General features: G+C 42.1%; 1 protein-coding gene across 13 annotated transcripts in view; it reads right to left on the bottom strand.

Moving 5' to 3' along the window:
• PLA2G4B (phospholipase A2 group IVB) overlaps positions 1-16,246 on the bottom strand; it is a 52,453-nt gene that overhangs the window by 4,698 nt on the left and 31,509 nt on the right. For 11 of the 13 annotated variants that reach the window (XM_055715311.1, XM_055715314.1, XM_027804754.2 and 8 more), the window contains 14 exons: positions 14,817-14,859; positions 13,503-13,566; positions 12,985-13,112; positions 12,763-12,873; positions 11,693-11,730; positions 10,636-10,771; positions 9,519-9,655; positions 9,036-9,258; positions 8,293-8,410; positions 7,107-7,244; positions 5,817-5,921; positions 5,062-5,247; positions 1,897-2,063; positions 1,204-1,390 (listed from right to left, as the gene is read on the bottom strand). In XM_055715311.1, coding sequence (XP_055571286.1) covers positions 1,204-1,390; positions 1,897-2,063; positions 5,062-5,247; positions 5,817-5,921; positions 7,107-7,244; positions 8,293-8,410; positions 9,036-9,258; positions 9,519-9,655; positions 10,636-10,771; positions 11,693-11,730; positions 12,763-12,873; positions 12,985-13,112; positions 13,503-13,566; positions 14,817-14,859 — 1,781 coding nt within the window. Of the gene's footprint in view, positions 1-1,203; positions 1,391-1,896; positions 2,064-2,284; positions 5,248-5,816; positions 5,922-7,106; positions 7,245-8,292; positions 8,411-9,035; positions 9,259-9,518; positions 9,656-10,635; positions 10,772-11,692; positions 11,731-12,762; positions 12,874-12,984; positions 13,113-13,502; positions 13,567-14,816; positions 14,860-16,246 lie in introns of those variants that run through there. The other 2 variants (XM_055715318.1, XR_008733063.1) reach the window with 2 other exon arrangements.

Here is a 16,246-nt window from a genome sequence, read left to right as displayed (position 1 = left end):
GAGCTGTCTTACCTGGGAAACTCAGGGTCTTGCTGTCTGCTAATCATGGACACAGAGCTGCCAAACTTACATGCAAAGCTCTTTAACAAGTGCAGGACAAGAGGCTTTCCCTTGAGTACACCACAGGATAATGGAGTTTTTCTGGCAGCTGTTTCTATTCACCGTCTTTTAGCAAAGGAGGTAACCTTGTTCTCCCACAGTGCTTGTACCAGCACCACATAACGGCTAGGCCAAGGTAGGGCAGTCAGTGACTTTTATGGTTCTTACCCCTACGCCAACTATACATTTCATCCCCCAAACACCCACCTCCTGCTATTTAGTTTTCTGAACAAGTTCACAGTAGAATTACTTAACCCAGCTGTTGGCAGCCGCGCGCCAGTTCTTCCTGCTTGGACTCTTGGGCCACGAACATCATCACCACTCTTGCTGGAGAGGCTTGCTAATCCTCTCCACCTGGACGGTGGCTGGCACCAAAACGCGAGGGTATGGGAGAAGCTGCTGGTGCCCAGCCTGCTTGCTTACTGCTAGGCCTTAAATCGAGAGGGGGAGGGGGAGGGAAGAAGCAGGTGGAAGATGTTCTCAGTCTCTTCTGGATGGAGAAAGAATTCTGGCCCTACCTTTTCCCCAGCATCTTACCATTGCAAGTGCTCCTTCTCCAGTATGCCCTGCAGTGGGAGTTGTGTTTTAAAGCCTTGATCTGACCCGTGTCTTACTCGACATCACTGCGTCTGCGGTGGTTTGCTACCCTGCCTCTTGAGCAGCACATGGAGGCTAATCAGTGGGAGATACGAACCCGTCTCAGCTACCTCTGTCACATCATGGTTTACTGGATGGGACACACAATTTCACTCTGTGTATGGGGAACATAGTCCCAGTTTTGGCGAGCAGGTTAACATGACTGGGTTAACAGGAAAAGAGTCAACACCTCCTTCTCCCCTGCCATAGTAGAAACTCATGTACTTTGAGCTGAATGTGGTAAACTAAACCCAGCCCGAGAGATAAGTGAGCACGCTCATTCGTAGCCCAGTGGTAGAGGCAAATATATGTGTATGACCGCGATGGGTAGGAGACGGGATGGCCTCACTCACACAAAGGCTGTGCCCTCGTTTAGAATTATTGCTACAAAGGACAAAAGGCCCAAGGTGTGGAAAAAGAAATGGCCCAAACTTAACTAGAAAGTACAGTTTTGTCGACTGAACTTACCGGGCTCCTTGAATTCCTTAAAGGTGTCATTCACCAGGGGAAAATGGATTACTATGGGTGCTCTGGGGTCCTCTGCATCCGAAAACACGTAACATTCCTTTGGGTTCTCCTCCTCTTCTTTACTTAGCTCCACTTTGGGGAATGGGATATTTTGTATCTTGCAATATTTGTACGTCATCTCCAATTGCTGTGAACGCAGAATGTCATTGTCTTAAAGCTAACACTAAGACAAGAGTCAGGCTTACAGAGGTATCACCGAAATACTATGGCAACTTAATTCAGTCCCTCGCACCACTCTGCAATGAATGTGTTGTCCAAAGCAACCACAGTATAACCCTACTTTCTGCCACCACTCACCACATGTCAGAAGATGCTTCTTAGCATGAAAGCCAAGCTTAGAACTTGTCATGAGGCCAGACCAAGAGAGATCAAGGTCATTTCTCCAGCAAACAATTGTTACTGCATTCCCTGAGGATCCTTGGGAGTGTATGCTGCAATCCACCGCAGAGAAAAGAGCCTAACAGTTTCTATAGTTCTGGTCTTGAAGAAAGTTTCTTTCCTCCTCCAAGATATGAAGACTGCTTTGCCCTTCAGTATACGATCAAGACTTAGACAACCACTTACTTAACAGTTTTAATCACACAAGAAGAGTTCTACCAGGGCGCAAGGAGCAGAGCATGTTAATCTTCTCACCTTGAACACATTCCCCAGACCATAATCAAGTGAGATAATGACGTCTACATTCCTCTCTGGCTTGAAAAGGGCTGCACCACTGGTGTTGATGAAATAGCCAACATCTATCAGGCAAAGATATTTCTGCAGTGGTGTCAGATTGTTAGGGAAAGCATCCAGCACAGTGTCTGAAAAACATTTTGAATACAGTTAGTGGTGCATTGGTAGGAAAGGAGGACTCGGTAATTCTGTCTGTGCTAACATGTTAAGTCCAGCCCCTTGGTTTCCCTCAAGAGCAGGCTCACCTCCCTCCATAATGCGAGCACGCAACCGCGGCCGCAGGAGCACACCCGCCAAACTGCAGGTCTGAGCACCCCTGGCCTGCTACCAGCTCCCCCGGCACACTCACAAAGGCAGGCTGTGAGGCAGCTAGGCAGAGGACAGGCGAGACACAGACTCTGCTGGCCTCACAGCTGCTCTGGGGAGTGATTTTTTTCACAGAATGCAGACTTTAGCCGATTTTTTTTGCCCCTAAGAACTGGGAAAAACACAAACAACAAAACCAATTTCACAGTGTAGCAACACATCTAACAAATGCAGTATGTCGCTGCACTTTTGCATTGCTCTTTTTTTGCTTTTGCATTCTCCTCTCTGGATTAAACTCCTCCCCCAGGGTGAAAAATGTGACTTCAACCTGCTTTCAGTGATCTCTCATACAAATCATCTTAGCCACGCCGCAAAAAAAATACCGTATCATGCACACAGCATCCCCTATCAACAGCTTAAAATACTGCTTGAATTAATTAAACCTCACATTAACATCAAAGGAGTTGAAAGGGGATTATACCAACTGGCAAGTTGAGATCTAAAGCCGGTTTCTGTTAGGTGGACTCTTCTTTGCTAGCAACCCCACCAGTCTGCCCTGCAGACAGCAAGGCCACTGCTGTTCCCTTGGTACCATTTCTAGTCCCATGGAATTAAAAAAAAAAAGTTTGCCCTGGTTTTAAATACCAAAAATAGTGGTTTAAGAGTGTTCTTCAAGTTCACAAAACAAGGTAGCAAAGCCAAGAACAGGCCCCTTGAGCCTTAAGTTATTGGTGCTTGTATTGTAAGAAACTGCTGATCGCAGAAACACTACAGGTTAAGTTCCAGCACTTCTTTCCATCTCTTTGCCTCCCTGGCCTCATTCTGTAGTGTTGATTTGAACCATGCAGAGTAACTCTAGCTTGTTCCAAAGCCTGGAAGGTTTGACAGCAGCCTGAAGTAATAAGTCATACTTTTTTTTCCATTCCCTCACTGTCAGGTCTTTATAAAATTATTTGCTTATTTTAGCATTCATGGCTGCTGAGAATTCACAGATTCTGCTGCAATGAGAGACATTTGCTTGCAGTCCTTCACAGAAGAAACTGAGCATAGTTTTTAGTTTTATTTGTCCTGGTGAGTATTTTCAGTTGATGTTCCATTACCCCCATTTTCTTATCATGGAGATGGAACCATGCAGCATTTATGCATGGCAGGGTATGTGAAGCAGAGCTAGGCATTTCCTTGGGAGAGTCTTTTTCCATCCTACACCCAAAAAGGGACTTTAAAGAAGTCCTGCCTCAGGAATTCCCTTGAAAGCATGAACCCTACTGTAGACGTGTTGCACTAATTCCAGCCTATGAGTTCTCAGATTTCTCGCCATGAAAATCAGGCTTTTTACATGGCATTTAAAGTCTTGTTTTAATGTGTCAGCTAGCCTGAGCTGCAGGGAAGCCTTCAAAATGCAGCTGTATTTTGGAGACTTCACCTACCGTGAGCCTATCATTTCTGCTCACAGAGCTGGCATCTCCTCTGGCTCCTAGCGATGGATCCATACCTGGCTTTAGCTTGGTCACATGCAGGCAGCCAAACGAGGATAGAAAATCTGCTCATTTTTCCCACTCCAGGCTTCATGTTTTCCACTTATTTTATTTGTAGATTATCTAGCCTGAGGCAGTCTTCAGTGTCCCTATGGTCTCTTCCTCCAAATCCTCCTTGAAATCTGCTTCTACCCATTTGCCTTTATGAAATTGCTAGCTAGCAAATGTAAGAATTTACTTACTTATTTAACGTTTACTGACTTACAATTTTATCCTTCATCCACCTTCTTCAGCTATGTGCTTGCTCCTTCTCTCACCCACCCTTCTTATGCTACTTGTTTTCTCCTTCTCTCACTTGTTTCTTCTGAAGCAGACTCTTTTAGGACATAGACTTTCTGCTTACTGAACATTTCAAAAGCACTTAGCACACTGTGAGCTCTGCCTTAATCCACAAAAAAGCTCCACCATCTCTTGCTACTGTCAACAAACCATGTAGCAATGGCAGCCAGCAACAAAAAAGTGGTGTTCGTTGCATGAAACAGCGGAGAGAAAACTTAAGTTACCAAAGACAAGGACTCAGAGCAGGCAGAGAACATGTGTTTTCTCGCTGAAGTCAGATTAACCTTAATAACGCGGGGTCCTCCCCACACTGCCGCCTGCTCATCAAATAAATGAGGATGCTGCGATTGCAGGAAGGTTTGTGATGCACAAAACCTCAGCTCCATCACCTTGCTATCGTTTCACAGATTGTTTCATAGATTTAGAGGCAAAACTACTATGACTTTGCTTGACTGCACAGCACAGGCCACAGAAAACTGCAGTTCAACTTAGAATGTGTAAGCTCGATGCATAATATATACAGTCTAAACCTATGTGACATTAACCTTCTACTCTTGGATCTTGGTATTTCTGTTTCTGAAGGGTTAAAGAGAGGTCTCTGGATGGATAAATCATCCGGCAGTAATACCACACGTGGGCAACCACGTGCTTGCAGCCGGTCCTTTATGCTTCCAGTGTTAGCTTTGTTTCTTGACCTCAAGAGATTCTACCCCTTCTGGATCTTTTGACAAATGTACCTATACAGAGTGACAAACTTCCTGTAGAAGAGCATGCTTTGATACAAGTTACAGATATTTTCAGGAGGTGAAAGAGTGGCCTACAGACTAGTTCATTTTAACCTGTTACCCTAAAGAAACAGACACGATGAACATAGTTCCTTCTCAGCAGATTTCCAGACCCTGAGAAAAATCTCTCTAAATATGAGATCTCCAAAGCAAAAAAAAAAAAAAAAAAAAAAATCTGAGATGTTACCTGCACGCTGCAGCTAACTCTTTGTTGCAGTTACCTTTCCATTCAATAAATTTTTTCTGATGGATATAATCCTTATGAAATTCTAAGCCTCTCAGGAAGTTATGAGATTTTCCCAGTAGTGGACGCTTAGTCATAATGTCCTGAAACATTTCATACAACTTCCCTGACAAACAAGACGGAGGCTCGATGACAGTGACATCATCCTCAGGGGAATGCTTTTCTGAAATATAAAAAGAACCGTGAGAAAAACCATCAGCAATCTGTCCTGCCAGGCACCCTTACTGGCTAGACGCCCTTGCTGTCTTCCCGTGGGTCCTTCCCCTCCCTGTTTCTTGCAGTCTGCTTGAGACATACGCACATGACCAATCCCATTTAAACAAAGAAATACTTTGTTTTGTTCAAAGCAAGCACAGCTTTTGTCTTTTACTCTCTCAAATGACACACTGGCTTTGTACTTTTGCGTACAGTAAAAGCCACCCTTCTCATCTGCAGTCATGGGAGGAGTAATTAGAAGACCATAGGCAAATTTTAAATTAAAACTGTGTGTAAATAACATGAAGCGTGCCTCTGAGTTAAAAATAAAATAATGAAATAAAATAAATTAAAACATCACATAGTGATCATTTTGATATAGGTGAAAATCATGCTGGGAAGGCAACCAACATGCAGTAATTTAGGGAGATGTTAGAGATTATTCATAACCAGTAGCAATAGTGGATCTTCCTTAATCCTCTCCTGGATAGAAAGCACTGTCCGGTCAAAAACAAATACTGATTTTGAAACTCTTACCTATATCTACCATATCTTTGGCCCATCGTTCCCAGAATTCATTTGAATTTGAGGACCAGTACAAGCCATCGAGCAAGTTCCTAGTAAAGATGTTTGTCCAAAGACCTGCAAGTCAAACCACATGAGAAAAATCCTGCATCACCACGTTAACCAGCGACTATTACAAGTATGCATGCCACCTATTACTGGCCCACGTGAAATGACCCTGCCATGACACAGCTTAAGCAGCAGGGCTCACGGAGCTCACAGACAATGGGGTCAGCCCTTCAGTGCTCTTTCTCAGGAGGTAACAGCACACAAACCATTTGCTGTATAGTACAGGGTAACAAAATAAGAGTTGTCACTCACCCAAACAATGTTTTAGAGTGTTTACTGTATACTTGTGAAAGAAAGCAAGCTTTGAAAGCACAGCGAAGCCATATAAGCATAAGGCCTTTCTATAAACTGATTTGTTCTTTCAATTGATCTAAGACCTGTTTTTTCCTTTCAGGCACGTTTTATTTCCGTGAAGTTCAGCTGGCCCAGGATCAGAATAGAATTGGCTCCATATGTGAGTCTGCTTTTGGAAAAGAAAGAACTATCCTTTGTCATTAAGCCCTGTGCCAGGTACTCACATGAGGAACAAATTCAATCTCTAGCAGACTTCACAGTGAAAGAAATATGATTTTTGTCTCCACTGGACTCTTGTTTCCAGTACCAAAAGCTAAAAGTCTGACAAGGATTTAAAAATCTCCCTGGGGCAGATGGATTCCTCTTTCCTTCACCTTCAGAGGCAGAATAGTCAGTCAAAGCAGTTGATGGAGTTTAAAAGCGCTTCCTTCATCCTTATGGGCAGGGAAAATCAGTGGCACCATTCTCAACCCACAAAGCTCAGATGGTTCTCACCTTTGTGGGTTGTTCTAGATTAGTTCTATTTTATTTTCAGCTCCTTCCAGTTCTGCCCCAGCAATGCCTTGGCTAGAAATACAGATAATGTAGTTGAAGACCTGATGACTGGCCAGGGAAGAAAAGCTTATTATTTCCTTAACTTGCCTTCTTCACCTTCTTGTTTGGTTCAGGAAATGGGAAGGGGAACCGTGCTTCAACATTCCCAAATCTGGCCAGGTTAAAAGGGAGGGCAGGAGGAAAAAAGCTTTTCAAAGAGCAGAAGCGTACAAAAGGAGCAAAAAGCCCATGGAATCAAGACCTAGAGCAGACCTACTGGCAAGGAATGTTGTACACAGACCAGTGGCTAGCTAGTACCGTGCTTTCTACCATGTTGTGATTAACTATATTGCACATGTAGGTCACCTTCCAGATAGCAGATCCGAGATTCTGGCAGCTTCTTCACTCGCCTTCCCATGAAGAACTCACTGTCAAAATATTCTGAACGAATGGAGGCTCCGTATTTTGGTATGGCTACCTCATAAGGAGAGAACTCTGCCCACTCTACAAAAGAATTGACACATAGCATGTTTACTGTAATGAAAATAAGGGAAAAAACCCACCCTTCCCCTGCGGACAAAGCTGTCCACGAGCTCCATGGATCCTGCTAGTCTTAGCAGCTCTGTACTATCCGTGGCTTTGTATTGCAAACTACACTGTCCAGTTCCAGACAAGCTGAGAGATGATTTGCATACAAAAGGAACTCAGTTTTTCACCTCAGAAACAGGCTGCAACATTAGCTTCAAAAGCTTAGCTATGTATTTCTGTGTAAAGATTCTGGGATCCCACTCGCCTCTCTAAATCGAAGGCATCAAATGTATGACATGCAAATGTGATCCAGCCTGTGAGGAATGAGTGGCATGAGACCTCTGCTAACCCAAACCTGCCAGTCTGCGCGATACAACATCGCAGCCTGAAGACACATCAGGTGCAGACTAGAAAATGCGGTGTGGGCATGGCCACGCGGTTCCCTGCCTCAAGCTGTCCCGTACAGGTGTTGCAGTAGAACAGTAGCTATAAACCTCACCACATATAAGTATTAACTGGGCTTTTTTCCAGTATCTGCTCATTTTAATACCTTTTATTTAATGTAGCCTGTGCCCATTTAAAGGGTGTCATATCACACCCATCACAGCTATCATTCATACTTCACTCCACTTTCATACCCCTATCACTGTAGTATTTAGGGGAGGGACAATTACATTTCACAGCACCTCTACAAACTAAGGAATCAAAGTGATTTTATAGGTGTGGAACTGAGGCAGAAAGAGATCACACGCTTTGCTCACACTCACAATGTCTGTGGCAAAACTAGAACTTCGGCCCAGATCTTCAGAAATGCCCTTTCATGCCCAAGGATGTTACCCAGCTGATCTGCTCTTTCTAATCAACACCCAACAGTTCACAAAAAAGACATTTTATTAAAAGACGAATACTGAGTCAGGGCAAGCAGCAGATATACTCTCCTTTTATTCCCACACACATGCACCCTCCCTCCCTCCGAACTCTCTTTAGGCCCTATTCAGTCAGAAGAAACTCTAGGAATACTTACCTCTAAATTTGAAAGTACTGAACTTTTCCTCTTTCACATTGAGGACTGCATAGAAAGGCAATGGGTTTTGTCCATGCTCCAATGCCTTGCGCTGGTCTGTGAGTTTGTACTTTCTTGGCTAATCAAAGAGATAAAAAATAAAATAAAAAAAAAAAAATATATCACAGTAAACCTCTGGAAGAGCATAAAGGCAAAAACAGTGACACAATCTACCTGAGTATGAATAGATAGCAGATGTTTTATAACCCAGAGGAAACTGTAAGTTCCATTTTAATGGAAGACCTCTTCCTTCATGTTCCTGCACTTTCCTTCCTGGTTGCCTTTTTGATACCTAGTAACATCTTCATTAAAATCAAAGGGCTTTGATTGCATCCCACAGATCTTTACTAAGGTTGGAGCTAATGTTCACATGAAGACAGATTACTCTAGTTCTTAAGTGTTCAACTAGAAACAGACTTTATAAAAAGACATGACTTTTCAGGGGAAGTTGCTCAGTCCTTTCTGAAAGTTTACCTAATGAAGTTGCTACCTTTTGGGCACCCTGGCACAGAGGTACCTTCAAACCATTAGCTACCCTGGAAAATCCTGGCTACAAGATCCTCTGTCATTGTTTACAAATCACACCAGGATGCCTCCATCACTTCTGATTTGTTCCACACACTATGTCATGCCTTCAAAGGTTAAAGTTCTATAAAGAAAATGAGCGGATGGTTCCCAAATGTGTGGCAGGACCACGTACATACCCGTTCATGTAAGAACATTTCCTGAACAAGTGACCACAGAGTTGTAAAAGATGACACATGTCCTGCTTTTGCCCTTTCAGCGAGTTCCTTGTGATAGTACTTCAGATGCTCTACAGACATAAGGTTGCGCTTGCATTTTGTCACTTGTTCTTTTACTGCCTTAAGTGGCCCCTCCAGAGTCCTCTGTGACCAGTCAGCATGCTCATACAGATCTGCTAGGGTCCTGAAGAACAGAAATGTGAGAAAATCATCCGTGTGCTTGAATCTCTTTGGAAAATTACTATGTTGGCCCAACCATTTTCATCAAAGAAGAGAATCGGCAAGCCTAAACTGATGTTATTGAGAGCCAACAGTAATAGATTTACCAGGGAATTATGTTCACTTATTAACGATGTAAGGCTTCAAAAGAGATGCACCTCCCTCACTGTGTGGGCATGTGGTGTCACAGTCATTCAAAATACAAATCTCATTTTCTATACGCACCATGTTGAGCCAGAAGCCCCGGTGAGATAGGTAACACAGTCCAACAGATTTAGCTTCTGAAGAGCTAAGAGGTGGCCAAACATAGCTGACATTGCTCTGAGGCCTCCGCCTGTTGCCATAACAGCTATTACTGGGACCTGTTCAAAACATAAGTATTATCTTCAAAAAGTTACTCACTTGCTGACTTGGAAAAGTCTAATTACACCTCTTATAATTTCCTCAGCAGACTTCATTGGAGGACAATTAAATTAAATAAACGTTCAGCCAGTCTTTACCAGTACCTTTTTTAAATTAACCTCCAGATATTCAGTAGGTTCCCTTAACCCCAAAGCTTGGCAGACTTTGAATATGCAGTGATTTTAAGTTTCTGTCCTCCTCTTGTTCTTTAGTAACAGATAATGAAATTATTTTATTATAAATAACAGCAAGTGCAATAAATGTAATTAAGAATTGATTCAAGGAAGTCCTGAGCAGAGTTTAGAAAAAAAATATTAAGCAAAAAAATTATTCTTTGAACAACATCCATTCAAGAAATATAATTCCAGCAAGAAAGTAAATGTTCACTTAAAAATTCACCCTGGATCTTTGCAACAAAACATACTTCAGCTGGAGCTTGTTATAAAATGTTCTTTCTCCACCTTAAAGAATTTTGAGGTTTTGTGTAAAGTGCTCTGATAATTAAAAAAAAAAAAAAAAAGGTAAGTGCAAAGAAGGGTCTTTCCAATGTTTTCATAAATATTTCTGATGCAAGGTGAATTTCAAATACTCCTGTTTTCCTAACTGGTTTGGGTTGTCTGGGTAGGCTGTGTCTATCACAACGTACCAGTGCCTCATATCTTGCTGACCCACTGCATCACACTGCTGGAAACTCTGGCTTAGAAAAGTGGTACGTTAGGCCCTGAGGAGTTTGACCCATTGAAACCAGTGAGGGCACGACCAGCTGAGCTGAAATTTTAGAGAAGTATGGGGTATGCCACATGGAGAACTGCTATTCTGCTGCCATTCAGATCAGCGGGTTTGTCATCAACATACAAAAATTACTCGAAATTTTGTGGAGAATTGTGGCAATTCTAATTCAACAGACCCACACCCCAGGCTTGGATTCCAACTCACAGACCTCGTGTCCATGCAGATCTCTTTCCAGATGAAGAACCCTTTTCAGGGCACTGGCAACCACTCTCTTCCTTTTTTGCAGGAATTCTTGCTCTTCTTGGCACAGATTGTACCCGAAGCGCACATCTAGATTTTCTGTGCTGAAACATAAGTAAATCCAGAGGCATAGGACTGATGTTTAAATTGTATATGGATCTATTTTTAGCAACTACAGTTACTAAATGTCATAAAAAAATTACAATTCACTGTTCAGATTTAGAGACAGAAATGCAGCTTCCAGTTTCAAAGAAATCAACTGCTTTGCTTCTGCATGGTCTCTACTTTCTGATGTTTCAGTGTAAGTTTTACTGTCAGAAAAGGATGGCACTTATGAAGAAATAAAGGCTTCTGTGTGTCTTTCAGTAGCTTTGTAAGCTGAATTCTTTTAATTTCTGTGTCATATAATTTTTGAGCAAAGGGTGACTTGAATCGACCAAGGTCTTTCATGGGGATTTGTACCACAGATTTATACAGAAACAGTACAATGATAATTTGGATTTATACGTTGTCTTTCTCATTATTTTACAGTGCAACATTTCATCTTCCCTAGCTTGTGCTTCTTTCTACTGATATCACCAGAGCCACAGATCTATTTTCTTAAGAACACCTGTGTGGTTTGAGTAATGTCTGGACTCTGGATGGTTTGCTTATTTCAAATTCCCTTTTCACTCTGCCTTCTTGCCTCTTCTGTGTCTCTTTTGAAGAAGCCTCCGATTGCAGTCTTTGATTCTTTGACACAAAGGACACCCAGTGACTAAGTTCCTCACTGTTTGAAACTATCTTCTTTTTTTCCTTCTCTCTTCTTTTTTTTTTTTTTTTTTTCCTGCATGTTGGCATGACTCTTTTGCCCTAAGGACATTTAACTTTGATCTGCTGTGGTGAGTCTTTGATGTTGACTGAGCTATTGTTGTATTTTACCCCTAGTCTTGTGCGTTCCTTGTATCTAAATAAAGGCTATTCTGTTCTAGAATTCATAGTTCAAAGAGCAATAAAACCTTCAGAGAAAAAAATAGTCCTCTTACCAATCATTTAGCTGGAGGTACAACTGCAGTGGCACATTCTGTAAACAAAGAAATAAGAGCAGGAATGTGAAGTGGGGAAAAGAGTAGTTTTGAAATCCAGATTTTTAGTGCCTCCTGGAATGCCCCAACACTACCACTCTGCACACGGTTTTTTGGAAAACTGTAGTGGGAAACAGAAGGAAAGCAACTAAACACCAAACATTCTACAGAGAAGTGAAAGAGGCAGGAGTGGAAGTGGTCAGATCAGTGGGTTGTGAAACAGGATTTCTTCCTCACTGTGAATATACCTCCAAGAACCATCCTAACCCAGCAGCAGCACGTTGCCACCCTCTTATTCTTGAGGATTAAGAACAGCAGGCCAGATGAAAGACAGTGATGGAAAATACAAGTCACCACACCCTTACAAAAAACTACTGGAGGTAAAAGAGCGCCCAGAGAGACAGGTGGGGAACCACTAGTGGCAAAACAGACATTTGTGCTCCCTTCTCTGTATAAGAAAGGCTGCTGAGAAATTCTCCTCCTCTTATTTTTGCCTCATTTGCTGCAAGGTCTGAGGAAGGATGTCTTACTGTTGTTAACATTCATCTGGCCACACAGCAGCATTACTGCTGCATTAAAGCAATTTAGAGCTGTATCTCTCCACCAGTTAACATCACGACTGTATGCAGAGAAGAATGGGATAGAATTGTTCTCTGAGGGCAAGATTCAACTCATCTAACTTTAGCCATCTAAAATTCAGGTATATAGACTGAGCTAGCCACCCGGGCTTGATAAAGAGCAGCAGGCCATCCCAAAGCCTTGCTAGGGGTATTCAATATTCACCTTTAACTGTGCATGGACAGCAGAGGTTGGTCTGAAGCGAATCTAAAACTGGCCTGGATAAATTCCCAGTTATTGATTTTATGGACAGAATATTGATATTTCTCTGAGAAAACTAACCTTTCTCACAGAAAACGTGTATTTGCACAAAATTCTCAGACTTACTAATTGATATATATAAAATGTTATGGTATTAAACACTGAGAGTTACTCTTCTCTCCAAAAGATCATATAAATGTTGAAGCACTTACATGTCTTACAGGGAGAGTTACTTTCACTCTGTGTCCAACAGGGAGAAATTTCAGTGGTACTGTTAAGGTGTCACTTAAATTGCTATTTTCATCTTCCTTATCAGAAACATTCTACAGAGGAAAAAAACCCATAGTTTTTATTCACAGAATAGAAACAACCCAGTTCTTTACTGTTTTGGTGACCCTGGAAACAAGCACACGGTATTGTGTAGTGCCCATTACCTGCAGCCTGACTTTGAGAACCGGCTCCCAAGCCTTCACGCAATGGAAGTAGAAAGTATCTGTGTCCTCTGTACTTTTCTGCGTTCCCTCATGAGATGCAGGCACCGTAAGCACCAGGTTTTTGCCCTCTGGAGAAAACAGATTTGTGCAGAGAATGATATTGCTGTTCAGGCAAAATAGCAAACAAAGGCGGCACACTTTCTGCAGGAACTCCTCTGTAAGCTGCCACAGTGGCAAGGTTCCTACAGCCCAGGAGCCAGTACTCCTGCCTTTACCCCACAACTGGGAGTGCTCCCAGGGGAAGCACTCCCTCATACTTCCACCAGCAAAGTGGTGGAAAAGACAAGGAAAAGACACAGGGATCAGCATTACAGCCGGAGGCAGTTTAGGGACTTTCATCCCCCTACATTTTACTGTCTGTAGATGTCTCTGTATTCTAAAATGCCTCTATCTGGGTCTGAATTACTGTGACAGGCTGATTTGGTCATGTCTTCGCTTCACAGAGAAAATCAGCGTACCTTGCAAATATTTCCTGCTTTCATTAATGTCCACTCGCACATCCAAGCAACAAACCTCACGGGACTGTAAAAGACAGGAGTGGAAAAATGTGAAGGTACAAAACACCACATCTGCAGCAAATAATGAAACATCATGCCAGCAAACGCTACCTATAATACAGAGCCAACTGAACTGGTCTCAGTGCTGGAAACAATCCAGCTGCACAAGCGTAAATCCGAGCTCATTATCCCAGGACAGTAACCCAGTTACACTGCTATCCCAGGACAGTAACCCAGTTACACGGCTTCAGAGCTAACTCGTCCATACAGTGGCGCATTGCCACAGGTTGCTGTACCCATCCAAGTTATCCCAAAATCCGGAAACTCTGTACAACGCACTGTTGCCCAAATAGCTACACATATATCTGATAATTATTTAGGAAGGGTGGGGGAAAACACCTGATGATGAGTTTCTCTGTATTGTGGCAGTGATTAGTCTACAAAGCATCTTCTTGCTGGTCCTGATGTAGGGAGATCATGGATTTATTCCACCCTACCCTCCACCTGAGTCATTCCAGTTCACCTTTAATAATTCATGCCAGGACAGTTTTCGAAGCCATTTCAGGAACAATGCATGCCAATCATTACAGCTCTTATACCTCACACAGAAAATGAGGGGGAAAGAACAGAATATGTGTTACTTTGCCTCAGGGCTATTAAAGGCTAGCGTGTGCGAATCACGCGCAGGCTTGGAGTGGTTGGCATGAAGTACTTTGTACTCCTTAGCTGCTGGGCCAGCCCAAGGAGATAGGTAATGTGCCACACACTGACTAACACCAAAAGAGGACTCTATGTTTCAACAAGTAAAATAACTCTTTATTAAAAAACTCATTTCCCAGAAAGCTGTTACATTAGATAACCTTCCGGTCATAAGCACACTGAGTACTTACTATTGCCTTCTACAGACTCAGCCCTTTTTGTTTCTCCTGCCAAGTGCCATGCTGTATTACATGAAACACAAGCAGTTTTCACTTTAAACACCAAGGAATATGGGGTTCTGCAACATTAACAAGCCACAGCTGGGCAAAAATACTGATGTCTGTAATACGTGAGGACTTCAAGAAACACAGCTTCTATTTCTGCATGGAGAGGGCAACAGTTAAGCCGTAACAAATGGGAATCATCCCACATGCTTCACTTTATAATGCACACCATGCTCTAATCTGTCATGGTAGCTTGTATTTTCTCTATAAAATGTCAGATGGCTGGGGGAAGAGAAGAGAATAGAAAATGAAGGAAAAGTCACTCCAAGATAAATTCATATGTGAACCTTACCACTAGGACATCATTGGTAATGAGACGCTCTGGAGGGCCAGGGCTGAAAAGACAGAATCAAAAGGCAAACAAACAAAAGCTGTGTAAGTATCTGGTGGTTTTTTGTTTTTTTTTTAAATAGTAGTTTTATGACTTTTCCTGCTTAAAATCCAATATAGTTATGTTAGTATCAAAATTTGTTTTCTAAAAGGCATAATACATGATCACCTGCTGAGCTCGTGAACCAAAATGTAGTAGCCAAACACGAAGAAAGGCAGGAATGCCCACAAAAATACCCATGCTTAAAACTATATGCTAAGATACAGCAGAACAAAAGCATACTGGTCTATGTGGAATCATGTCCTGCTATTAACAAATGACCTTAAGACTTGGGGAAAGCAAAGACTACTATTAATGTGCTCTGCAAATACTTATTAGGAAAGACGTTTCTGACTCTTCCAGATTATAATTTACAACCGATCATAAATGAACAGCAAATAAGAATTAACTCCCGCTGTGCTACATGTATGACTGGAAAACACAGAGGTAAGTAATAGAAAGCCTTTGTCCAAGACATTTTGAATTGTAAGATGTACACTGAATGGATGTAGTTATTTAATACTATGAGTAAACTATAAAGTCTTCTAACAGCATTGCTCATTAAGGCCAATACTCCAACATCATGATGTTACATTCATTCATAAGTGCTTTTATATGTCTGAAAGGACCATTAAAAGTTATGTAGTTATACAACCTTTGACTTTCTGTAAAGTCCACAGTTGTAGAGGAATGAAGCTGGGTTAATTAATATTGATAACATACAGCTGTGGGCTGGCTGCAGGGGCGGTGGGTTGGCTGATGTAGATAAGGTGCAGCTGTGGCTGGTTCTGTTAAGAGGTTGGGCAGCCAAAGGAGAGAGGAAGAAGAAGGAGAGAGGAAGAAGAAGCAGAGAGCGCACGCACATCCTGAATGAGAAGAAACAAGAAGAAGGCAGCAGAGGGACTGGCACGAAGAGTATGTTGGTATGAGATGGTAAACGACTTGTTGCAGCTTGATAGTTTTGAGAGTGCTGCAGAGTATTTCACCAAGCACCACTTCCAGCCTTAAAACTTCCAATTCAGCTGTAGAATTTATTGAAATGGAAATAACTAGGTTTGACTTCTGAGGATAGAGGATCTCCCATATGCCTTATAACTTAAATGGTGAAAGATACTCCTCTTATTTCTAGTCTGAATCTACTCAGTCCAGTTTGTAAGCACTGCATCTCATTCTGTCCTTTTTATATATCTGGCTGTGACTGCTTCCACATTTGCACGAGGTGCTTATACCATCTCTTAAGGTATCTATCATAGATAAATAGATTTTCTTTACTTTCACTGTGGGATAAATTAACCAAGAACAACAGTGATTTTCTTTTGCAGAATGAGTAGCTTTATTTACACTTCCTTCTT

Source organism: Falco cherrug, chromosome 7 (assembly GCF_023634085.1).
Source record: "Falco cherrug isolate bFalChe1 chromosome 7, bFalChe1.pri, whole genome shotgun sequence".
Taxonomy (NCBI): Eukaryota; Metazoa; Chordata; class Aves; order Falconiformes; family Falconidae; genus Falco; species Falco cherrug.
The sequence above is the reverse complement of the archived record's forward strand: the minus strand, read 5'-3'. Positions and strand labels throughout refer to the sequence as shown.